This window comes from Lonchura striata, chromosome 1 (genome assembly GCF_046129695.1).
Source record: "Lonchura striata isolate bLonStr1 chromosome 1, bLonStr1.mat, whole genome shotgun sequence".
NCBI classification, from domain to species: Eukaryota; Metazoa; Chordata; class Aves; order Passeriformes; family Estrildidae; genus Lonchura; species Lonchura striata.
In genome coordinates this window covers 92,932,686-92,959,242 of record NC_134603.1, presented here as the reverse complement: position 1 = coordinate 92,959,242, position 26,557 = coordinate 92,932,686, and the positions used below count along the sequence as shown (strand labels likewise).

Genomic DNA, 26,557 nt, shown 5'->3' with positions numbered 1-26,557 from the left:
CTTGTCACTGTATATTCATTGTTCTGTATCATTTATAGAAAGACTGCTTTTTTAAAAAGTTTTTATTTAGAAAAAATCTCAGTGTAAACAATTGTACCACTTTGATTTTATACAAGAAACTCATGAGATTGTGCTTCACTAGAAAGTTGTTAAAACATAATAAAGGCTTCCTGAAAGGCAGAAGTACACACGTTGATCCAATACATCTGCCAGTACAACACTTAGCATTCACTGTGGCTTTTTCACCTTCACACATTTTCAGACTGAACAGAATCCAAAGTTCTGGACAGACAGTGAAGTGAAGAACCAGGAGGAATTCACTGGTTTAAAAGTACATTGATGTTTTGCCCTTTTTTTTAATAAAAAAGAAAAGCAACCCAACTTACTCCATATGATGGACAAAACCCAGCATCTTGACAAATTAGTCAAATTAGCTTGTAGCAATCCTCATTCCTCATGAGTTTCTTTGCACATGAGATAGCAGAATTCAGTCCTTGGTTTGCTGTTGCCTTTGTATCGTGACAGACAATTTAAATTCTTTGGCTTTCAGTTAAGTCTAACATGGAACACCTTATGCACCAAAGAATAGATTCATATTATAATCCAAGACACCACAAAATGTGTGGTCCTAGAATTCAAACTTATCAATGCTTACAGCTTGGAAGAAAACGTTAAGGCTCAAGAAGAGAGGGAGAACTATTTTACACTACTGCAGAAGAGCTGAATGGAAAAAAATACTAAACATTGTATTACTTGTTCTCTAGGTACTCTGGCTAAGGAGCAGGTCAGCACAATGTCTGGATTCAGGCTGGGGTAGGAAACATGTCATTAGCTCCGGGGTCTGACTGATCATTTACCATTAATGGAGCAGTTGTAACAGCACCTATTTTTTCACTCTGGCTCTAGAGAAGTAGAGCATAGTTGTGCTTCTGGATCTGGATGGCAGCAGCCTATGGGAATGCACCTGACACATGTACACTATGGCATCAGTAACGTTCAGGCACATGTTACAGTACCATCACTTCCATTATGGCTAGACCTCCCATGCTGAGAGGATTAACAGGAAACAACCAGCTCATGGTGGCCTGGTATCTTCCAAACATGTGTGTGTTTTCAACCTTTTCAGACAAATAAGGACTAAGTACAATTCTAGAGGCAAAAGTGACTCAACACAGCTGTAGCTTTTGCCTTTCTAGTAATGGTGAGCAGTTTGTAAGGATTACTTTTTAACCAGATCTAACCTGAAGACAAAAATATTCTACTGCTGCCCTTCAGTTGGTTTTCTTAACGTATTTTGGTCTCAAAGGAAACCATTTACACTTCATTGCAGGAATGCAGAAATGCAGTGCAACTACCAATGCTGAAAATACTCTTGATTTGTACACTAACTACTTGTTAGCTTTCTTTCACACACACAGAGACATGTCTCTAACACACACACAAGGGGAAGATACCAATGTTTAGTACATTCAATTTCCTAGAAACAAAGAAACAAAAAAGCCCCACCCCCCCAAACACACTATTTGAAAATTAGCCAAGATAGAAATCCTTCATCTACTGTACAGAGACAGCCAGGGACAGAGCATCCATACTTTTATTACAGTTCATCCCTTGCCTGACGCAAGACAAAATTATGCAGTGATTCAAGGTCTCTTGTTCCGTTGTGTTCACTGACTTTCTTTCCACCTCGGAAAAGCAGAAGTGTAGGATAACCACGTACCTTCAAAAGATACACACAAAAAAAGAAACATGCTATTAATATTGTTCAAACTTGGATCCATCACTCATATTTACCTGATTCTGAAAAGCCATCAATCCCCTCTAAAACAGTAAGCCATTTTAATTTAAAAAAACAAATCCACAGCAGAACTTTCAATGCCAATACATGCTCCTCTAGGCTCTTGGAATGACAGCCTCAGCTCTGTCTTCAATTGCTTGCCTAACAGCTCTGAAAGACATTTCTTTTCTAGGAACAGAATTTGGCATTGGATACCGCAAGGCAGCTTTAGTGCTTTCAGAGAGAGAGATTTCCTAAAGTAGGGACTTCTTCAGCTTTGTCCAATAATAAAAATGACCAAGGCCAAACAAACAGTTCAGGAACAAAATGGTGTCACCAGCTGCCTCTTTTTGAGATCAATAAATTCTATCCTTCTTGTGATCTCTGTTAGTCTTTTTTTGGCTAACAGAGATCACAGCTGTACTGTCACCAGGCACCTGGAGTGCAGCAGCCAGTTGGGCTGCACACTGGACCTTTCAACATCTGGTACACAATACTGTCCCCTTTGCTTCAGATCTTTCACACTTACAGAAAATCTGTTGCAGACATTACGTTCCACAGTGCAGTCCACTTCTGCTATTTTGACATCAGTCAAACCTGGAAATTGCTCTTTGGCAAGGTTCTCCCAGGTTGGAGCCAAGTTCTTACAGTGACCACACCTAGAAGCAAAGGAGGGATATTTGTTTAGCAGATACACTTTCCACTTTATCTCTACTGTCTTGCTTCAATTGCTGTAAGTTTAACTAGCAGCCTTTCTTATCCCCTAATGATTTGATCTTCCAAATCCCTTGCACTATTATGTCAGTAAATGAGCTAAGAAAACAAGTGATTTTATTTAAGTTAAACACTGAAGTACTTTCTGGCCTTTGTTAGTCTTGCCTAGAATGGTATTCCAGATCTCAGTACATTAACATTTTACCCCACAGAGGACTATGAAGCCAAATAAAGACAAGCACAGCGAATATTTAAATGGAAAAAAAAGATCTCTTGGAAACAAAAATGCTTTTAGGAAGACACAGAATGTCTGTAATACAAATTAATTTTTCAGGTAGCACATGCCAGTCATGCTAAAGCTACATAGCCCGAGTTTTAATTAGGTAAATGAGATTTTAATTTCCCTATTAAATTTCTTCCAGTTTCTAATAGCCTCCTTGACCATTAACATTCATTTCGTTTATATTTTTAACTTGGCTTACTGTGAACTTCTTATTGCCTTTAAGAAGGATTCCCAAAGAACTTTAGACTTTAAATCTGCATTGCTCATACTATTCTAACCCAGCTGCACTTTAATTGGGTTATTAAAACAGACCCATAATTGCCTTGAGGCTGGATCAGGGCATTTACAAAAATAATGAAAGATGTCTTAGCACAAGTTTTCTTAATGCAAACCAGTGTATATTTAAACTACCTTGTTAATACGCAGTGACAGTATAAAAGCATTTCTGACCATGTACAAAAACTACGAGAACAGGATGATTTTGTGCTTACAATGCAACTTAACATTAATATTTATCCAAAACCAACTGAAGGGCAGAATAGAAAGCAACATAATAGTGTTTGCTGAGCTCTACATAGGTTAATCCACTTGGAAGAGAATACGGTCATTTATATGCAGAGCACTACAAGCCTGACTTTCAGAGCCAAAACTAGGATATGAGCTATATAAATATAGGAAGCATTTTCCTAAATGGTGGCTTTCTGAGCATTGCAGCCAGGCAGCACACACTGGTGACTCTGCATCCTGAAACCGCTGTTTCTCAGCCTGTCATCCAACACTGATCCTATCTGTGAGATCCAGCAGCATCCCATGAGAATCTCATGAGATGAGGACATGGTATTGTTAATAAAAGATAACAGAAAGGGTAGAATTTCTTGATCTCAAATGCTCCGAGAAAAAGTTGCTCCAGGTAATGAACTAGTAGGTATGCCAACAATCTGGGTTCAGAAATCAGACAGGAAGCTGCTCTTGAGCACAGGTGTGAACTGAATTTCCCAGCCAGTTCTGCAGGTGGGGCAGAAGCAGCACAGGCACAGACTCAATCTCAATCCCTCCCAGAGTACAGAGGGGATAAAGGCAGTGAGGAAAGAGCAGTAAACGATGAGGGGTGTGCATGCTATGGGCAGGGCATTTCTTAACCCAGTGGTGGCAGGTACTTGCTCACATCCAAAAGCAGATCTTACAGATGAAAGAGAGCATAACAGTGGTTTTCAAGCAGCAAAAGGTGATAACACTGGAAAAGCCTGCAACACTGAGCTTAAGTGAAATGAAATGCTCCCAGGTAATTCTTGCCTACACTAAGAAACACATTCATGCCTACTGTTGAAGTTAAAGGGCAATATTTTGAGATGTCTGAGCACATCTAAATATGGGTAGAATTTCCTTATGTTGATTTGTAATGGGGCCTTTTGTAACATAACCAAAAGATGTTCTTATATTTTATACACTGTGTTAATGGAATGCTAGTGATTAAATCAGAGATGTGTTATCTTTCACACAGTGAAATACAGCTTAATTTTAATCTCTCCCCTTACACTAGGCTTCCTTCTGTTGGCTAAAAGACCTGCAATGGATGAGCAAGATGGCATACAAGTTTCATTAAATTCAGTAGAGACACAAGATGAATTCTATAAACCAGAGAGATAAGCGTGAAACTTTCTTTTTGTCTCAGAAAAGGAATAGTAAGAAAAAGGGGGAAATACTTTTTCTACAAGTTTGTAATACAGAGGGGTCTTAACCCATCTGGGGTCCCAGGCTCTGCTGGATATAGCAGAAATGGCAGATGCCAGACATGACTTTCAGTTCCTCCTCCAATGCGTTCCATTGGATATCTACACCTACACCATCTGCCCTGGGCACTTCTACCTTGGGTCCCTCTAAGAATGTACTGCATGAACATACAATCTTAAGAACATCTTAAAATTTTCACTTGTGTAAATTAGTTTTTTGACAGTTAATTGAGCAGTAACAGGCAGTTAATTATCCGTAGCTCAACAGTCTGTTTCAAAACTCAGGTGCTCCAATGAGGCTTCAAAGCGAGGCTGGAGAGCACCCTAACACAAGCATCCTCTCCTTTCTCAGCACTGAGATATGGTGATATGCTTCCCTCATCTTACTCTAACCCAGGGATAGGAACATGCTGCACCTGCCAAGAAAGCTTCACTCTCCCTGTTACCCCAGAAGTACCTGGAGGCTGACACGGTAAAGCTTTCTGTCAGCCTTTCCACAGAGGCAGCTCAAGGGAGCTAAACAAGACTGAGCTTTTTTATTTTGCTGTGACTCTTGCCAACACACAGATTCTTCAGCTAATTCTCAGTTTAGATTGAGACAACAAATACAGTACAACAGCTCAAAGACCTACAGCAACTATTGCACTCACATCTTAGTCCAGCAATAATCCTGAACAGCAACAGCTGCAAACTTCTTACCATGGAGCGTAGAATTTAATAAAGGTGATCCCCCTAGCAATGGTTGCATCAAAGTCTTTTTCAGAGAGAGAGAGCACTGCAGCCTGTCCCTGAAAAAAAAGAAAAAGAGAAAAAAATGTCAAAAATTTTTGTATATACAACATCAGCCTACTGAGCTTTTACCTTCCTAAAAGGGAAACTGGAATTGGAAAAGATAATATTGTTGGTAATATAAACAAGAGTAGCAGCCAGCAGACCTGCCTTTTACTTCTCAGCTGCTTTCCTTCCCCAGAGAGATGCACATTTTACACTGAATCTCATCCATGACTGAAGAAACAAAACTTTCCTATTTTCAAAGGATTTGCCTATAGCCAGATTTTCAGTAACTGTAAAAAAATCACGTTAATTTTAATACACTATGTTTTAAGGAACAGCCCTTAGTTGGCTTCAAGCAGATAATGGCCATCTGAGATTTTAATGAGGTCTTCAATGCACACAAGTGATGTCTCAAGAGCTGTTCTCTCTGTTCTTTCTTCCCCTGCATTGCATGCACAGAAAAAACTGTTACCAGAAACATAGATTTGCCTGTCAAGAAGATATCACAACACCACACTTGTATGGGTGCCAGGAAATGTTTCTATTCCTGATAATATCAGGAGCAAGGGACTGATGGGAGGAAAGCACATTGCTTGCAGTCTCATATGAGAGCATGGAGCTCTCATATGAGACTGCAATTTCATTTTTTGTGTGAGACCTTTAAGGGTGGGAGGGATTAAAAACAAATAAATGTACCTCATGGCCATATTATTCAAAATCAAATGAAAGAAAAGAAAAATAAGATCACAGCTGACAGTATTATCAATTCTATTTAACCCCTGTAAGTTTTGTGAAGCCAAAAATAAATTTGAAAATCCAAATTATCCAGTACCTTTAAAAATTTCTGTAAGTAACTGTTAGCTCATGGAATTATTTCACTATGCTGAAGTGTTATTACCTCTAAATAATTATTTAGAAATTATACTTTTATACTTTTTAATTATTAAATAATCAGAACTTATTAAATGAAGCAAAATGTAAGCACTATGCTTCTACTCTGATTTTCCTAAATGGATATCTAAAACTGATGTTCCAAACATAATATACAATCTAAGATACAAAATTTGAAAACCTGATTAATAACAAATTCCCCATGATTTGCACAGTAAAACAAATTTTAAAGATCTGTAGATTACTATCAGAAGAGCAATGTGAACTATATAACCACAAAAATAAATTTAATATCAGATATCTCAATTTTAGCTTTGTGTCTCAAAAAAAGACATCTGATGCAATCACATAATCTGAGCATCTGCTGGTCACTGCTTCTACCAGGATAATTTTTTAAATTATTTTAGCCATGTCTGGCAGTAAAGAAGTCTCATGAATGTAAAAGTACAGCTTCTGTAAAAGGCCTTGCAAATACTTGGGCTATATAAGACATGGGGGAATCCAAGTAGAGGCTCAACACTGGGACACAAATCTGGAATGGGAACTCATTGCTTTTGCCACCTCTGGTCAACTGATGGCAAACGCAATCAGTGTATGCTGGCTACAGGGGCTAGCCCCTTGTTTGAAAATTCATGAAAACAAGGAGTCAGGGGGTCTGAAGATAAAAGTTGGAATGACAAGTTGAGTCCTACACTATGTCTACTATTATTTGGCAAAAAAATCCCCCAGCAATCCTTTTCTCCTTCTGTGTGTGCTGGTGAATGCAAGGCAGAAGTGGGAATTTGTGTCACATGTGGTTTGTGTTATTTCTATAAAAATAGAAAGACAACTAATTACTTCCAGCATTGTACTAACACCAGCTCATTGGGATCTTCCAAATATGAGGTCAATTAAGAAAATAAAAATTGAAGAGTATGAAAATTGCAAATCTATGTGGTCTGTAATGTTTGGTAAGCCACTTTATGCAAGATGGATAATGCTGCTGGAGAAGTCAGCTGGGAAGAGTAATATTCTCCTGTAAGAAGCTGCAATAGAAACTGTATTTATATTAATAATATTGTTGCCTAATTGTCTATATCACAAAGGAGTGTAAATCCCTGTTCCTTATTTTATAGGCAGAAAGTATGTTCTGCATGTTTCATGAAAAATTATGTTTGAAATCCATCCCAAATTTCTCAGCCTCACCAATTTTTAATTCATCTCCAAGAGAAATGGCAGATGAAATCCTGAAGGGATTAGAAAAGACAGAAAATTATATGACACGAATTACAATTTTACAAAGGTTATTTCTGTCAATTTCTTCACAACATAGGCCTGTAGCTCAAACAACCTAGATAAAAGTAAGTCTCCAAACCCCAAGGAGTTTTCTTGTCACAGGGCACAATACCTTACCGTATTGGTACTGGTCTTTATAATCTTTGTTCATAGTTTCTGCAATTAGATTTTTAAGTATAGAGCCCTGGCTTTTTTTAGAGGCTTAGCAGTGTGCACCATCCTCCAGGGTTCAAGTCATAATCTTGCAAGAAATGTTCATCTCTATACTGGTGAAATATGCTGTCATACAGACCCAGGTGTCCATAGTTCCATGGGCCAAATAGACCACATTTATGCCTGTATCTAAATAATATATTACAACCATAAAATAGGAATTAGATTTTTTTTTTCCTTCTCCAATTCATCAGGTTAATAAAAGTATTTCTAGGATTTATTATCTGATTCCACTGATTACTCAAAAAAATAACCAGGGAAGTATTTGGTACAGTTTACATCCAGAAATTGTCAAGCTATCAGAGAGAGAGAAACACATGGAAGACTCGGGCAGCTAAAACAGTCTGAACACCTTACATTTCTGCAGAGTGCAGGAGCACTTACCTCAACATGAGTGGGCTCTGCAGGTGGCTGTGGGGTTTCAACAGGTTTATCTGCTGGTGGCTCTTTCCCAGAGCTCTGTAGTTGGGAGTCCACATATTCTTTTAAAGAATCAAAATCCCTCTTCCCTTTGTACTGGTCACCCTACAATTAGCAAATAGTTTGTTCAACCTTCAATATGCAGTTGACATAGCAAATAAATAATTACAAGCAAAACATAAGACTGCCAAGGGTAAGCAGATAAATAATAAATATGATTATCTAGTTCTTAAACTTCTCTGTGACATTCCATTCACTCCATGTCTTCAGCTTTTGCCATACATTCTTCAGTACCCAAAGGGAAATGAAAGGTATTTTAGAAATATAGAAGCAAATTTTTGAAACATTTCCATTGACCTTCTGGTCTCACCCTAGTCAGCTTTTTCAAAGTTTTTTGGTGGTTTTTTTTTTTTTTTTTTTTGTTTGTGTTTTTTTTTTGTTTTGTTTTTTTCTTTTTTTAATCTAGCTCTACTACAAGGAACAATAAAATACCTACTGTGGTTTGGGTGTGGTCTTTGCTACCCTGTGAGCTCTACGCAGTGCTTTGACAGGGCTGAAAATCTTAACTTGCCTGTCTCTGGACTACACAGTCAAATGACTGGAATCTCTGGCCTACAGACTTGCCATAACTCCTTGAAAAATCCAAATAGTAAGGCATTGCACTCTGGGCACCTAAGTTTACCTGGGAGCAAAAGACAACAGCAGCTTGGTGCAGTGCAGACATTTCCAATGGCACCACTCTCCCAAAAGTATAATCCTATTTTTTAACCTGCATATAAAGCAGTCAGCCAGCCAGATCTTTGAGAGGCCACAGTTTACCTTGGATGCTGCCCCATATTTCAGGTACTTTCCAAATCCAGAGAACAAGACAATCAAGAGATTATCAGAACAAGAAATCCGAGGACTTGTGAGCAGCTTTTAGTCTCAAACCCACTGTTGGCCTTCTTTGCATGATTGCCCTCAGGGCTGTCTGTGAAAATTTGTATTAATTTTCCTGTTCAGAAGAGAGATCATATCTTTGAGGCATTACATATCCACTTTGGATAGAATTCTTGAGATGTGGCCCTATGTGGTGTGAGCTGCAAGATGTATTTCCTCTTGCAGACAAGGAAGACACTTTAAGAAACATACAATCTTCCATACATTAGAAGGAAGAACAGACATCTCTTCAAGTTTCCTTTATCATTGGAACTCTTCCTATACATTTTCCTTCTTTTGTAATAGATAATGTTTCCTGTAACTACTGCCCCTTTCCTGGCACTGGGTGTCAATCCCTAAGGAGCAAGAAGCCGGTACCTGTTTGCTTGTACCCATGTCAGCAGGGCAGGGCCAGGGTTCCTCACAGGGTATTTGCTGCATCTCACCAACAGCAGTGGTGTGATGCCAGACTTCAGTTATGGCAAAGGGGATGAAGGTATTACAGACAAGGCTGGATGACTGAATCAGTCCTCCTTCCCCTTACTGCCAGATAGCTGCCAGCGAGTTTCATGAATTTCTGGGCCAGATTATAGGAAAATTGTTGAGGTTGTTCTGTGTTTTTTCAAATATGTTGTATCAGCCCATGAAGGAACATGTGATTTTGGTGGCCGTATTCCACCAAGGAATGCCACACTGCCGGCAGGGAAAGACAGTTTGATGTCAACTGAAATACATTGTTCAGATTTAAGGCTGAAGTTCAGCTTTACCAAATACAACAGCCGTGGGTTTTTTTCTTTCACTGCACAACTCCAAGGAACTCCAGCTTCAATTACTACAATGTTTAAACTAATGTTTAATTAACTGAAAACCTCTAGCCTTGGACATGCCACCATGCTTGATTTGAGCACTCCCTCAGCTTCCAGTTGTGCTGCTGTTGTGTGTGCCTTGAGAAGTCACAAGGCTGCGCACTTCTGTGAACCTGGTTGGGATTCAAAAATGCAGGAGCTGCTTCATTTACATTCCCTAGTGTCTGATCTTATAGGGGTGCTTATGGTGTGTACTTATGGCCAGTTTCCCTTCAGAGTGCCAGAAAATTGCCACAAGCAGTGGCCATTACACTGTTTCAAGTAACAAAACTTAAGGTTGCCGATACTGTAAATGTTCAAAAAGGAATGCAAGATGAATGGGAGAAAACCCCCTCTTCTTTGTTGCCAATAACTTAGCATGTAAGAGCTAGAAGTGTAGTCCTGGGCTCTCTTGCAGGCCTGTTTTTAATATCCATTGAATATATTTAACTAATCTTGAAATTATGAAATATAGCATAAATAACACTACAATTTATAATATGTTTATTTACTGCTGTTCAGGTATGTGGTATTTATAAATACTTTATCTCCCCGTAATTTCAGAATATTTTAGTTCTCTGAATTGCTGCAAGGAAAAATGTCAAGTGGGCCCACGAGATTCTCACTTGCATGTGAAATGCAAGTGTCATGTGAAATGTTTGGGTTTATATAAGAAAATTTGCATCTCTAGACATCACTCAGCAGATGGGCACCACTTAGAGGTGAGAACCTTCTGATACACATTGTGAAAATTACATACTTTATTATGATTTCTATTTCAGTTATACTTTTGTGTCCCATATGAAGCAAGATACTATGATAAAGTAAACCCTGAATTCTCTCATACAACACCATAACTGGAGATTCTGCTTACAGATTTATGAACATTATGTCAGTTGTTTGCAAAACAGAGAAGAAAAACCTTTCACTTTTATCTGTGGACAAAGTCTACCTCGTCTAACACCCAAATGAACACCCAACATCTTTTCTCTCACAAGCAGATTTTTTTTTTCCAAAATGTAAGCATAGTCCAAATACTATTCAGAGAAAAATGGTGTGATCTTTTGCTGAACTTGCAGACTTACCTTTTCACCATTCCTAAACCAGAGGAGTGTGGGATAACCACGAACTTGGGTTTCAGAGCAGACTTCATAATGCTGGGTACAGTCGACCTACATTTTGGGAATAAAACCCAAAACTATTCAGTGCCTAATATAAACATACAACAAGCATCACATCCTCCCTTGTTTAAAAGCTCAGAAAAATATAGGAACAAGCAATACAAGGCTTGGCAAAACTCAGTACCAAGTACTGTCTTGAGAATGATTATGTCTGCCTTCCAAACAGTGGTTTAGTTGTATAATTGGGAGGCTCTGTGTGTATTTGATTTTTTTTTTTTTTTTTGAAGGAGGGATCAGGGAGGGAGGTATGGCTAGAAGGAAGTAGTAGCAATTACAAAGAACAATGAAGACATAATTAAATATTTAAATTAAAAAGTACTTGGTATTCTCAGCTAATAAAATCAGTACGTGGACAATAAGACTCAAAACACTAATGTGAGAGAGCTTTAAAGTGAAGACATACTGGCTCATCCATTTTTTAAAAGACTGCTCTTTAAAGACTTCAGAAGGGATGTCAACAGCTAGCAAGTGAACTGTGTTCCAAGGGAAGCTCCAAGTGCTTAACAACATTCAATTCTAATATGTCACAAACCAGGCTGTAAAGTTACTTGTTTGTGAGCTTTTCACTGAAGATAAATTCTAAAGATTAAACAGTGTTAAGACACTATTCCCCCAGATTAGATGAAGGTCATGGTTCAACCTTCTTAGAAACAGTTGTGTTTCCTGTTTACTTACAGACTTAAAATCCTAGCCAAGACATGCTTCAAGATATATTTCACAAGCTATACAGTTACATAAAGTTGTCTAGGCATCATAGTGGAGATACTAAATAGCAACTCTCAGTAATATGAACTGCAAACACCACAGACAATTGATTAAAACAGAAACTTTGGGAATTTATTGTTTATTTATCTCTGGGTAACTCAGAAAACTCTGGTACTGCTCTCAGAGAACAGTAACTTCATAAAGATACTTAAGCAATGACTTCATCATACAGCAAACAAGGGTATCAAAAAGTACAGAAAGATTCAAAGGAGAAAAAGCTTTGGACATCTAACTTCATATCCACCAGGTCTGAACACACACACACACACACACATATATATATATATATATATATATATATATATATATATATATATATATATTTGTTGTGTCTTCTCTGCAGTTCAACTGTGCTTATATATATATCTACATATGTTTCCTCTAAAGTTCAACTCTGCTGGCCTGTGCTGTACATGTACAGCATACCTGAATTAACAGATTTTCAAAAGCATTAAGGAAAAAAAAGAACTCAAGCTCATCCCTCCTACTGCAGCTGAAAGTGCTGCGAGGGCAGAAGCAGGGGAGACAGCAGAGGGAGAGTCCCTCTGCAGGACTGACAACACTGCTGCCAGGCAGTATTTCAGATCAGTGGAACTACTGTGAAAATTTAGGGACATAGAAGTTAAGCCCAGTTTGATTCCCACAGTTGGCAGAAACAGAGGGATTCCCATCATCAGCCACCTGGACTTAGGTATGGGTCAGCAAATAAAGCCAGTAACTGCAATTGCTAGACCACCTCCATACCTCTGCACAGTAGTCACTCCACGTACAAGTAACAAGCTCCCATGGTAAATACACCACAGAACCTGGTTATCAACCCTAAGGGAAATAGTAAAGCAGGACAAGATATCAATTTTTAAGGTGTTAGACCCCCAGAAACCTTTTAAAAGTTTTATGGGGAAAAAGAGGAGAAAAAACCAAAACCAACAAAGAAATAGCTCATCATAAATACCCAGCAGGGCTAAAGCTTGTTAAGGAATCCAATGCTGCAAAGAACAAATTAGAAGTCACTTTCCCACTCAAAATAAATACTGAAGTCTATCAAGTTCTGACAAAGCAAATGAATAATAAAAAACAAGTCTCAAAATATTATTCCCTGCATCTGAAATATGAGACTTATTCCCAGCTCTCTGAAATGCAGAGAGGCAGCTCTTTTTGCAACAAGGCTTTGCTTAAAATGGGGGATCCTGTTAACTGTGGATGTGTGAGGAAAAACCATGACCGTCTCAAAACAAAAATACAAACTATGACTATAAAAGGATTTAAGAGGTGACAAACAAAACAATTGTGATTTGCAAATCACAGCATAAAAGGCATGATTCTTGGCTGAAACGTATGTTGACAGAAACCATATTTTCAAACGAAGAGTGCTTTACCTACCTTACCAATTTTGACAGCTTCCGAATGCTCGAAGACTTGAGCCAGCTGTTCCCAGGTTGGGGCCAAAGCCTTGCAGTGACCACACCAAGGGGCAAAGAACTTGATGAAGTGATTACCTTTTAAGTAAAAAAAAAGAAAAAAAAAATTAGCTAATTTGGAATTAACTTGGCTGCAATTAAAGCCTAGGTACTAATCTCAGTCTGCAAATTTATCATGGTATTTCCTGAGTTAAAGATAGGAAACACTGTGAATCAAAGGCCAGGACAAAATACTTCAGCAATTAGGTTTTCAATACTGTATGCAGTCCCAGAGTGTTGCCAAGTTTCCTGAAAATTCAAACAGCTTCACAGTCTCAAGCCAACAAGTGAGCTATTAAAACTGATACTTTTAACCTAACCATTTACCTTAGTGTTTAATTCTTCCATGTCAATCAGTTGCCCTGCTACTGAGTAGAAAAAACTACCAAGGAATATATGTTGATAACAGCAAAAACTGAAGTATTAAACTTCAGCTTCATGCAATGGTGTTTCCTAAGAAATCTTTAGTCCATGTATAAACTGAAAAATGTTGTTCAGTTTTCCGTTCTTCTTGTTCTGCCCTGATCTTTGAATTTTCATGTCAACTACTCACAAATATCTGCCTTTAATAGATGTTCATGGCATTTTATGCAGGGGAGAGTCCCTGTGCTATCTCCTACTAAGGTTTAGTTTAAAAGTATATATTATTGATTGCAGACTACCAGAATATGCAATTTCTTTCAATTAAGATTAATTAATTCAAATTGCTGCACATTTTTGCAAAACATCAAGGCAAGGCTCTGTTAAATGAAATAAAAATGAACTTAATTAAAATAAGGGAAAAAAATCAATTTGCAGGAAACACCAGCAACTGGAGGACAGCTCTTTTTAGAAGAATTATTCATAATCCTTTGAAAACTGCTTTGGGGCTGGTATTCAATTAATTTCTAGTTTGAAGGCTTGTCCACAAAGGAAAGTCAGAGGAAAGACCAGACTTAACTGGTCTGCACATGGAAGATTTTCAGATTAATTGACATTGGTCAAGTAAACTGCAAAATTAAATTTCCCATAAATTAATAAGAATACTAGTCAAAATCAGCTATTCTTTACCATTTACTCTGACATACTCTCCTCAATAGAAAACAATATAATTTATTTTTGTCCCAGAGCAGCAAAAGATAAAAGGAAGCTATTTAAGAACAGAAGTCAACTTTGCTGGTGTAACTGCTGAGGCTCACATTAACTTAAAGCACTGAACTTTCATAACTGAAATCAGGAGAGGACAACAGATTTATAGATGACTGTAAACCTGTTTAACCATCACATATGACTATGAGAATGTCTCTTCTATGAAGGCCAATGGATATATAATAAAAATACTAAAGCATTTACAATGCACTGAACTTTACCGTCTGAGTAGGTAGTTAAGTTGACAAATGCTTAGCATATTGCTGATGGCTTAGAGGAAAATTAATTGAGAATTTTGACTGAATTCCACATTACGCCAGACATGCTGGGAAATTTTAAGTTAGCTGCACAAAATGCTTTTTTACACATGAAAATATTTCTAATCAGCTAATGGTTACTTTAAGAAGTTCTAGTTCAACCTCCCTAGTGATTTCAAATGGGCAAACATTTAATTTTATCCAGCCTTTCTTTTTCAGATAGCAGATGGAGAAAGTAGGATTCTCTATTGTCATGCCAGCCCAAAGTTTGTATTCTAAGATTTTGCTCGTTGTCTAAAAAAGCATCATGTGAGTGGTGAAATTTCCCATATTAGGTATCCCTCCTGGCATTAATTTTAAAGCTTCCAGACAAAATATTTTTTAAAATAGCCTGACAGACAAAGTGTTTTGCCCACATTAAATTCTGGAGGAAGGAAGCTAAACAATATCAAATAAAAGGCCAGACTGGAGTGGGATGGGGGCTGGAAGGAGGAAGCGGGTGGATTATCCAGAATAACAGTCTGGGAGGAAGAACAAGCCAGCACCTAGGGAAGGAGGAAATGGGACTTGCAAAAACACAGAGTGGCAAGGCTGTGACTGAGCAAGGAACTCAGGAAGAGACCGTTTAGCTGAGCAGGCTCCACGAGCTTCTGCCCTGGAGTTAGGAGCCATAATTTTACTGCCTTCTGAGTGCTGTACTTCAACTTTCCCATAGTCTGCAATATGTAATTTAACCGGCATTTTTACATAGTTTCCATTTCATCCCCTTTCACTACGTATTATTGTAAAATAAAATGAGAAGGAGGTACTCTGAAAACTAACATTTCTGGTGCAAACTTCCCATTACTAATGTCTCTGTAACCAAGTTTGTCTTGTTCAGAAAAAAGGTTACCTTCTGCTACGTGCATCTTGAAATTGTCTGCTGAGAGTTCATACATTCCCTGCTTAGGTTCAGGGGCTTTTGGTGGTTCCACATCAGATTCAGGGTCCTATTAATGAGAAAAATTAACTTTTATTTCTCTTCTACAGCAAATACACAACATTTTTTCCTTGTATCACACCATTCTGTGATAGTGCCATAGACTCTGAAATTTTATATTCCTAAAGCAATGTCCTTATTTAGCTTGATTTGGGTACCTAATGTTTTCAAAAAAAAAACTACATGAATGCAAAAGATGAAAAGGACTGCCACACAAAAGAGAGTTACTAGAATCTGTGGAATACCATTCTTTCACTGTGCTCTAGTACAGTCACAGGACACAGTAATTGCTGTAGCATTCATTGCATCACCATATATTAGCACACTTAAATTATATACCAGTGCCTCCAGAGCATCACACATCAGCCACAACTGCCATCACACCCATTTCAGTGATCTCTGAGCTATTTAAAAATAGTGCAAAAGCTATTTTCTGCTCCCCTAGTGCCAGAAGGAACGCTGTCTACCTAATGGTTCCGTGAAGACCACAACAACGGAAATAGAGCAAACACTTAATATATATTACTTGCAAGAAACTCACGAGCAAAAACAAGTGAATACTTTCTAGACCCTAACCCTAGAGCTGAAAAGATTTTTTAGGAGCCCCAAAGTGTATTTCTTAAAATAATTTAGCATTTACTGTTCAACTATTAAAAATACCATTTTAGTTTAAATGAAATCACATTCTAACTGTGGTTTAGTAATCACTAAAGTTTCTCTTGATTAGAAATAGCAATAAAAAAATTAATTTTAGGTGAGGCTTGGCTCCCATATGTGAATGATACCCCTAAACTTAAGGATTCTCCTAGTGATGGTATTAGCTTATCTTACTTAACTGATCATTTAAAACCTTTTCTTTAGGCCACAATATTATCAGAAAGTAAATCAGCCAAAGATGGCATCCATGTTCTAAGAGGTAATTAAGCCCAACACAAATGCAATTTATAATGTATTAGAGCTAAATTGCTTTTCTTACTCTAGAAACATTATGACCTACAGATGTCAAATGAATTGACAGAAAGAACTGTAACATAAAATGTCAAAAGTATAAGCATTAAAAGTGCATTATGTACTGCAATTTTAAAAGCAGGAAACAGAGAGCAGGTCGCAGGATGACAGTTTTAATTACTGCTCTGACTTATATGTAACCCATTTCAGATTGATACTGCAACCTGACTTTTATTCTCAGGAGCAGATTTCCTCCTGGAAATTGAAACCTAACTTAAATAAATGATAGATAAGTAAGCCTGCAGAAAAGATTATGTCCTTTAGACTTACAGATGGTTCCTCATTTAGTTTCTCCAACATCCAGTTTTCCAGTGCCTGGAAATCCCTAGGGCCTTGGTACTTCAGAGGTTCTTGTCCTGGTTTAAGCAACTTTAGCCTAAAGGGTCAAAATATAGAGAAAAGTGAGGCAAAAATTTTCACACAGGAAACATTCCCGGAAAGATAATGTGCTTTGCTAATCAATGGCAATGCATCTCAGGCTGCAGTAACAGATCTCTTGACTATAAAAATCAGCATCAGGCACCCCTTTCAGATTAAAGTGTCATGGCTAGGACTTAGGATCCTCTTTCTTTCCCTGGTAAGCTTTAAGGAGATTTTTAAAAGAGAAAATAAGACATACCAAGTTAAAAATCAGCATAGTGCAATACTACTTTGATCAATAAGAAAGAGGAATTTACAAATAGCAGCATTCAGTTCCATTAATCCTATTTCAGTTTGTCAAAGAGCATTGATTTTGTTTTGTTCACCTCTCTCCATCACCAAAGGTAAAATATCTAGTGCTTATTTTTCCAGGAATTTTTTTTCACCTCTTGTCCCCTGACAGCTGCTGCAGTGTAGGGCTTGTCATGTGCTATTAAACTGATTAAAAACACAGAGACAAGTCAATAGGTCAAGAAGATAAGTGACTGCTTGTAGGCATCCACACTTCATGATTGTAACATTCAATAATCGCCATCAAAACTACATAAAGCTTCTACTACTAAATTTTAAGTTAAAATTGGAAGTATATTTAATAAAGGTGTGATACTGAATTCTAGTCTTATTCTAGTCTAGACCTAGTCTCATTTTTTAAAGAAAATCAGAGCTTCAATTACTACTATCACCTAACCCTCAGTTCCCCTTGCCAAGCTGTCATTTCGTACTGCCTCTTTAGTTTCTTGAAATGTTTTTCTCTCTCTTCTTCTTCCACAGCTGGAAGAAATGAACATATGAAAGTGCTGAAAAACCACATAATGCAAACACATTCAAAAGCGATAGGAGCTCCCACTGTTTTTTCTGTTCAAGGTACTCTGGAATGTTCCTTTTAATGACAGAAAATCAGAATAATAAGGAAGAAAAACAAATGAAAAAGAAGAGCATCTAAAACACACCTCCTGGCAATACTTTTGAAAAGTAACAGAACAAATTCGGGTAACATCTTAAAAGAAGCTAGCTGCACCTTTATTTTCTGCAAACAAGGTTAAGTTTTCTGTAGTTCAGTTGAGAGAGTATTTATTTTGCAGGAGCAAATAATCATGAGACAACTGTGATAGGAAGTGCAGGGACCTGCTCAGCCATTTTTTTTCTGAGGGGATGAAAAGAGGATGCAGCCTTTCCTTTGACAGGTGTTTGGAAAAGCAGTGTAGGGATCAGCATAACCTGGACTTGCAACAATACCTCTGCCTAAGGAAGCTGAGAAATTTCCCTTGCTGGAGGTTTTTAGAAGCAAGCTCATTCAAACCTGACTAAATAGGAAGAAATCTGATACCATGAATTCCCCTTCATTGCTATATTTCTATACCTATTAGATAAATGCCTTATTATTTTTAACTTTTCAAATAGACAAAAGTAAGCACTAACTATTCCTATACATTCAATGACCTTAAAGAGGAGGGAGGGGGAAAAACCCTCCAGCAATTGATTTCACATCCACTGATTTTTTCCTATTCAAAAATCTCTGCCACTCTATTTTAAGAGGAACAGCGCCATAATATAATCTATGCAAATAGGCAACAACCAATGCTCACTTCTGGAGATATGAAAGCTGTAATATTCAGTCTTGAATATTCAAAAGCTTCAGAGCTGTAATATTCATTCTTTCTTGGTATTTGTAGTGGAAGCAAGACACACAGTGCCCTTAAGGACAATTTCTATCTCAACAAGGACTATGCTATTTATAACTCTCAAATTCTACTCAGTCACACACATCTGTGTCCAAGTGGGTGCAGCCAGGAGCAAATGAAAAGTTCAGGCTGTTGCTGGGGTTGGCAAAAACACCAGACAAAGCAAGCAAAGGGAAGGAAACTGAAAAATACAGGCTGTGGAAGGGTTTATAGACAATCATCTGTACAATCTCCACTTATCCCCACTAAAATGAGTAATTAATAAAGCAGTTGAAAGGCTCCCATCCATATTTGCAAGAAGCTTTAAAGAAGACACGAGTGAAAAAGAAATCCTTTTGCCCCTTTTTTGTCAGTTTAAAAGGGAACACACATCTAACCCAAAGGCTTTACCTCTCACTGATACTCTAGACCATGTTCTGCCTACCAAAGCTGAGGTAGTAAGAGATACTGTTATCCCTGATAACAGCATAAACATTAGCAGCCTTAAAATACCAGACCAATATAAGCAAATTTAGCTAGAAAAAAAGCCACACAATATCACCTCTGCTATGCTAAGTGATACTATTCATTTATTGCTAAGTTCACTAAAAATCTAAGAGACCACCTATAAGGCAATTATGAAGGAATGCAGTGTACTGACAAACTTGTGGCAAGTTAATTTTAAAAGTACTGTTAGTAGAAACCAGCTCTGTCATGCATATCACAGCTGCACAATGTACTGTTGGTTCAGAAAGAGATACTCCCACACAAAAGAATGGGAAAATTCTGGACTTCAGTTAAACACAGCCACCTTCCAAGACATAAAACAGCTTCTTGAAAGAAAAAAAAAAAAAAAAAAAAAAAAGCCAAAGAGTACTAAGTATCACATGATACTTGGCAACATTGCAAAAAGGCTTTAAAGTAATATAGCAGGTCCAAAGGGCTACAAAGAAACTCAGTAAAAATATAGCTTAGAAGTTAGCTTCAAGAAATTGGCAGAGGATAATGGAAAACTAAAAAAGAAAAATAGGAGCAGACTTCTTTCTATACTTACGTAGGGTATCCTCGCACGCCAAATTCAGAGCACAGTGGAACATCTACAGTGCAATCCACTTTAACAACATAGACCTGTGGGTTTTCCATGTTGTTGTATTTATCTCCCAAATCATTCCAAGTTGGCTGGAGGCGCTGACAATGTCCACACCTGTGACAGAAAGAAACAAGATACTGTTTAATAGCTGTTCCCACTTAGAGGGGAATGAACCCATGGAAAAGTCATATGCAGAACGGTAATTTTGATATATTTAAACAAATTTTAAAATCTAAAGTAAAATCAGTTACATCAGAAATCTTCCATACCCAAGCACTGTTACACTAAGCAACAGCAAATGCTATTAAGAACTGTAGCATGCTGCAAACACATCTCGTGTAAAAATCATCAAGATTTGAGAACCTCTTGCTACTCTCCTTTTACAGAACAAATCCTATGAATATCCCCCAGACTAACCCCAAATTTTGTAAGGCTATTAATCAAAGCACTGTCAGTCTTTCAGCTTTCTAGAAAAATCCTGCAAGGTTGCCTAGCTTTCTTCACATTCTATTATTTCAAAATTTCTCTTTTTTTAGCAAGTAGGTAAGAAGATAATAGTTTCTAGCCTCTTTGTAATGCCACTTGCACTTCTATGTTTCAAAGGAATTGTAACACACAAGTCAAGAAACATCTCATCCAATTTTGTGATATAGTTTCCCAGAAGTCTGATGACCTTTGTGGGTCACTTCCAACTCAGAATATTCTGTGAAAATCTTCCCATCCTATGCTCTGCCCCAGCAGGATGCCATCAACTCTTTATATTTGCATACACACAGAAAACTGGCCTCATATAGTTCCCACAACAGCACCTCCCCAGAAGTAAAAAAAAAAAAAAAAAAAAAAAAAAAAAAAAAAAAAAAAAAAGTTATTATTCTTCTCACTGTCTTCCTAGTCTTTCAAATCATTATAGCAATACGCTATTCTTCAAAGTATGACGGAAAGTTTTAAGGAATGTATTTTCATTTCTCTTTAATGCCAATCCTCCAAGACATCTAAGAAATGCAAAGTTGGAGTAACAGAAAACATTCTCAGACTGACAGTATGAAAGCAGTTATTGCTTCACATTTACAACATGTAAATACAACAATTTACATGTTGTAATATGTAAATTGCTACAACATCTACTTTGTAAGTTACAAATCACCATTAGGACTTTGGAGAACTTTGCTTGGACTTAAAAATAGTTTCACTCATACAAATGATTTTGAGTACACTTGTAGAAAAGTTGAACAGATTCATACCTTTCTATCCTGAGATCATTAAGAGAAAAAAAAAAAAAACAACCAACCAAACAAACAAAACAAACCCCTGAGATTTACTTTAAGATAATTTTTTTTTCTGATTTTAAAAAGGTCCTGTAACAGTCAGGTACAGTGAGTCACACATGATCCCATGATGTGGCTGAATACAATCTCTTATGTGATCTTGTTCTGAATTGTCCTGGTGAAGGGATACAATATGTTATTATTAAAATCAAATATTCCCTAAATATTGAACTTCCATAGTCAACTCCTTCACAGTGCTTGAATTAAGAGGAGGATTTTGGATACCCTGACCCTTTCCCCTAGCAGATGCAGTGATTCAAAACACCAAACGAATACTGGCTGGTGTTAGAGAACAGAGCATGGAAAACTAGGTAAGGGAATCCCAATTAATTAACCTCCTGTTTTTTAAGCACAACAGAGCTGCCTTGTCCCTACCTAACACTGTAATCTCTGCTATATACACCCCTTTCCTTCCTTCTTTGGATTATGGAAGCTAAAACTGAGACTAAAGCAGGAAAAATATTCCTATCTGAAACAGTAATCAACTAGTTAGTCATTCTCAGTTTGAAAAAAAAACAAAACAGCATTATATAGAAGGAAAAACATGACAGTCCTGAAAACACTTTTTCTGAAGTTTCCAAGGAAATATATATAAAACCAAGGAGGGCAAAATGAAAGAGCAGGACCATGCAATATCACATGCTTCCCTCAACCCCATGCACCTACACAGTGCCACCCTACAACACATTAGTGGGCCTGGAGGAGCAACTGTGGACAGTGGAGACCTAGGTGTCAATGATGAGTTCTGCTCTTTTAATCCCTACATGGGCTAGAAAGTTGTACGCATCCTCAGCCTCCACTGACAAGCACAAATAAAGATCCAAAAGAGACCAACACAGACGTTTCTGGGGGCCACTAGTAGAGCTTGAGCTCTGCAGCCAGCAAGGGCAGCTCCTCAGCAAGGTACAGCTCAAATCCTTATCCAGTTTTATATACATAGAAATGGTATAAGCAGCCCAGGGCCAGTCTTGCTCTGCACAGAAGAATTCAACTGAAGTAAAATCCGGCCAACAGAGTTGGATTCAACAACAACGAACTCTGGTGATCAATTCTGCTGCAGCTCAGTGGACTTGGCAGGTTTACCAAGTAAGAACATATGTCGAAAAGCCCTGTAAGAGTCAAAATAACAAGTGAAACTACTTAGTTGAGATTCCTTCCTGCTAAGGAACCAGGGGAACCTCACTCTGTAGAAATGAAAATGGCATGGCAGACAACTTAAGAATACCTTGCACCACCAAGAGAGTAACCTGTTCTGTCCCCAGGTGTAGCTACCAAGTGGGACAGCCTTCTGAACACAAACCTTATGACATCTGATGGCAAGTGACTTGGAATGCTCTCTTCTTGGAGTATCCTGCCATCTTTGAAACAAATGTAGGACCTCACGCCTACTACCACTGTTTCTGAGTGAGGTCCTCAGCAACATTTGTTTCAAGAATCTGGAAGAGAAGGGCGGTGCTGGCCCTAACCCAGCTTTTACTGGTAGCATTGATGATGCAAGATTAGCAGCACCCACATAAATCTGAAAGAAAATCCGAGCTGAACGTTGGGCTGTTTGCCTTGGAACTACAGACAACAGCCTGTGGGAAGCATTAGATTAGCACATCACCTCAGAACAGGGTAAGAGGCTCTAACACAGACTCCAGGACTGTCAGGCTGCCCACCCTGATCCCACTGACAATTAAACTCCTGGTGTGAATAAGCACCTCTCTCAAGTACTTGGACGTTCCCTTTGTTCTGCTCTTCCCTTGGACCTGAAACCTGGCCCTATTGCTGCATGTCAGGAGCCAGATATCCAGACCAAGGACCCTGAAGCCAAGAACCAGAGATCTGGAGGATTTTCTAAGGATGAAGAGAACACCCAGAGAAGCTGAAACAAATCTGGTAAACAACACAATTCCCTCACACTTAAGCTGGGCAGTGATCCTCAGCCCTCCCAAGGGCACAGTGTGATCCAACCCTGCAAGGCCAGCGCTCCCTTTGATCTGTTCTGAGGATGTGCAGCATATACTGGATTCTGCAACTGCCCTTCTGGCAGAGGGTCTCATACAGCGTCTTGCGACAGAAGAAAGCTCACCTGGTTTTAGGGATGCCTGCGAAAGAGTCAGTCAAAGTGTGGACAGACACAGATATTATCACCTGAGTACAGAAGAGAACAGAAGCACTCCTGCTCTGCACGGGCATTTCTTAGGCCTTACTACACTCTCAGGCAGAAGTCCTTCACCAGCAAGTCAGGCGTCCTCCATTTTTGTGATCTTCAGAGAACAAAGGCATCTGCTCTTTCAAGCTTTTACTTAACATTTTCACATGGCATAAATAAGTCAATGTTAATAACAAAAAAAAGTTTTCAAAGGAAATGCTTTCCTGCTATGGATTTCAAAGACTCTCAGACGCCTAAATGGCACCACGTAGCAATGGATAACTTTGGATCAAAACATAACTTTTGCACATTGTTCCCTTAACTTTATTTTATGTAGATTAAAGAAATTTTGGGAGGAAAAAAAAAGTAAAAAAGAAAACTAAGAACCCTAACAACAGAACTCCCAATAACATCTAGTGGATATCAGGAAGATAAAAAAGGGTAGGGGAAAAGGTAAAGAGAATATGAACAACCATGAGAAAGACCCAGAGATGGGAAGTACTGCTGCTCTTGACTAGGAATATCCAGTAAAGACCCATTCCCTCGTTCATCTCAACGACTCTCGTGCCCAAAGTACCAGTGCAGGACTAAAGCCCAGCGGGCCTCTTGCAAACATAATTAACTCTCCAGCTCCCCTACGGATGCCTGTGGCCTCGGGGACACAACACGGTGGTTTAACACAGCAAATTTACCCTTCAATTTCGCGTATGCAAAGAGAACGTAGATTCCGCAATGAGAGCATCTGCGAGCTTGGGCACAGGACAAGTAAGTGCCGGCGGCCAGGCGGCACCAGCTCTCGGTGTCTCCGAGGCACGCCGGAGCGACTCCCGCGCAGCCCCGGCCGGGGGCGGCTTCGGGCGCCGATGGGTCGGACCTGATGATCTCAGAGGTTCCAAGTAGCTGAGCCCGTGGCGCGGTGACGGCCGGCCAGGCCCGGGCCGGGCACACGCGGGGGTCCCGCTCCCCCGGCCCTTCCCGGCCCCGGGGCTGCCCATCCCGCCGGTCCCCCCGCCGGCCCCGCCGCGGGCTCGGGGCAGCGCGGCCCTTGGCCTCCCGCCGGCCCGGCCCGGCCCGCGCCTCCCGCCGCCACGTCAACGGGGCAGAGGCGGGCGGAGCCGGGCCGGGCCGCGCCGCGCTCGGGTACCCACCACGGGGCGAAGAACATGACGAAGTGCGGGGCGGCGGCGGCGCCGTGCCGCAGCATCTCCGCGCTGTAGAGGTGCCGCCCGTGCGGGTCCTCCGCCGCCGCCGCGCCCGGCCCCGGCTCCGGCTCGGCCCGCGCCGGGCGGCCGCACAGCACGGGGCCGAGCGCGGCCAGGGACAGCAGGCGCCACCACGCCGGGCCGGAGCGGAGCGGAGCCATGGCAGCGCCGGAGACACAGCGCGCACAGCCCCGGGCGGCCGCCGCCGCCTCCGCCCCGCCCGCGGCCCCCGCCCCCGCCCGCCTCCCGCCCGCCCTCGCACGCACAGCCGGACCCTCCCGTCCGCAAATACACCGCTCTGTGTTTGTATGGCACGCGACGCCTGGTTTTTCAATGCTCTGTAGTAATTAAATTGCTTTATACAGCCATATTAAAGTTTAAAATAATTGCAGATTTTATATTTTTAATGCACAAACATGCTAATTTTTAAAAATCCTTAATGTTAAAAATTTATTTAAATACCACATAATAGTGTTCTTAAATACCATATTTAATAATATTATAATTTATATTATAATTTAATAATATTATATTTTGATTCTATTGATCTATAAATCTATATTAGAATTTCAAACAATAGCAAATTTTCCATATTTTTTTATACACAAACTCGTTTCTGGAAATAAATACTTTTATAAAGGCCTTAAAGTATTATTTCTATAACACTTAATATCTGTTTTATATTATATATCAGTTATATGGATCCATGGATTTATATTAAAATTTCAAATAGTAATTTTTGGGTATATATTTACAAACGCACACATACTGCAGTGAAGTTTTCGTACCATAAATGACTGATGAGAACGCAGGTGTGGTGGTAGCAGCCAGGTCAGTAATGGTGCTGTGCCTCTGGGATAAAACCTGGCCCCTGAGGCTCTCAATCCCAGCTCCATGCCCAACTGGAAAGAGGTCTCCGTTCCCTTGGCTTGGTTCCCTTACTTCTGACGGAAGGGAACAAATGGGTGCTCATATTGCTTGAAGGTTTTTGAGCTGCAATAGAGTAACAATAATCAGTAAACTGTAATAATAGCAGCAGCAAATAATACAGAAAGGAGATCAATATGAGGTATCAGCAAACAGCTACCTCATATTGAGGTATCTCCCAGTGTAACAACACAACACTGGGAGAAGGGGGTTGTATTTTATGGAGTCACAGAATGATGTGGAGTCAAAAGGACTTAAAGATCATCTAGTTCCAAACCCCTGCTATGGGCAGGGACACCTCCCACTAGAAAAGCCGCATCCAACCTGGGCTTGAATACTTCCAGGGATGGAGCATCCACAGTTTCTCTGGGCAGCCTGCTCCATGGCCTCTTCACACACAAAGTTATTAATTTCTTCCCAATACCTAATCTAATCTAATCTAAACCTACCCTCCTTCACCTTAAAGCCATTACCCTTGTTTTATCATTCCACGCCCCTGTAAAAAGTCCCTCTCCAGTTCCCTTGCAGGCCCCCTTTAGGGACTGGAATGCTATTCCAAGGTATCTCCAGAGCCTTCTCCAGGATGAACAACCCCAACTCTCTCAGCCTGTCTTCATAGGAGAGGTGCTCCAGCCCTCTCAGCATCTCTGTGACCCTGCCATGGGCTTGTTCCAACAGGCCCATAACTTTCTTGTGTTGGACGTCCCAGAGCATTTCTATAATTGCTTCTATTTTAATTATTTTCAGTTTAGATTTGAACTACAAGTCATTGAACTTGCAATAGCGAAGTGGGTAATAATCAGGGATTCACCTTGTACACTTTTATGAAAAACTAAATAATTCATCATGCACTTGTGCACTCAGACACATACCTGACCTTTGTACCTACAGCAGTCTGTGTTGGTGTAATATCAGGACTCAAAACCAGCAAGACAGGCTCATCCTGGCACTGCTCTGCTCACTGACAAGCTGCTGCTTGCAGTCAAGTGCCCAGACATGTAAAGTTCACTTCAAATTTTGTCCTCCAGACTCCTTCTTCCCCACATCATCTCATCACTGAACTCTTCACTCTAACATCCCCTCTTCCACAGGACTAACACAAGGAAGGACCTGTTTGTGCTGCCCATGTACTTGTGTAACATCCAGCTAATTTCCTGGGCTGGTTTTTGCTTAGAGCCTA

At 39.5% G+C, this 26,557-nt stretch overlaps 1 protein-coding gene across 1 annotated transcript; it reads right to left on the bottom strand.

Annotated features, from left to right (window-relative positions):
* Positions 1-44: 44 nt before the first annotated feature.
* On the bottom strand, positions 45-24,611 carry TXNDC5 (thioredoxin domain containing 5). The gene is made up of 10 exons (XM_021534561.2): positions 24,397-24,611; positions 19,751-19,900; positions 16,886-16,991; positions 15,521-15,617; positions 13,167-13,282; positions 10,926-11,012; positions 8,042-8,182; positions 5,204-5,292; positions 2,307-2,436; positions 45-1,720 (listed from the first exon to the last, which is right to left on the bottom strand). Exons 1-10 carry the CDS (start codon positions 24,609-24,611, stop codon positions 1,598-1,600), a joined length of 1,254 nt encoding a protein of 417 aa, XP_021390236.1. The 3' UTR covers positions 45-1,597.
* Positions 24,612-26,557: the final 1,946 nt, after the last annotated feature.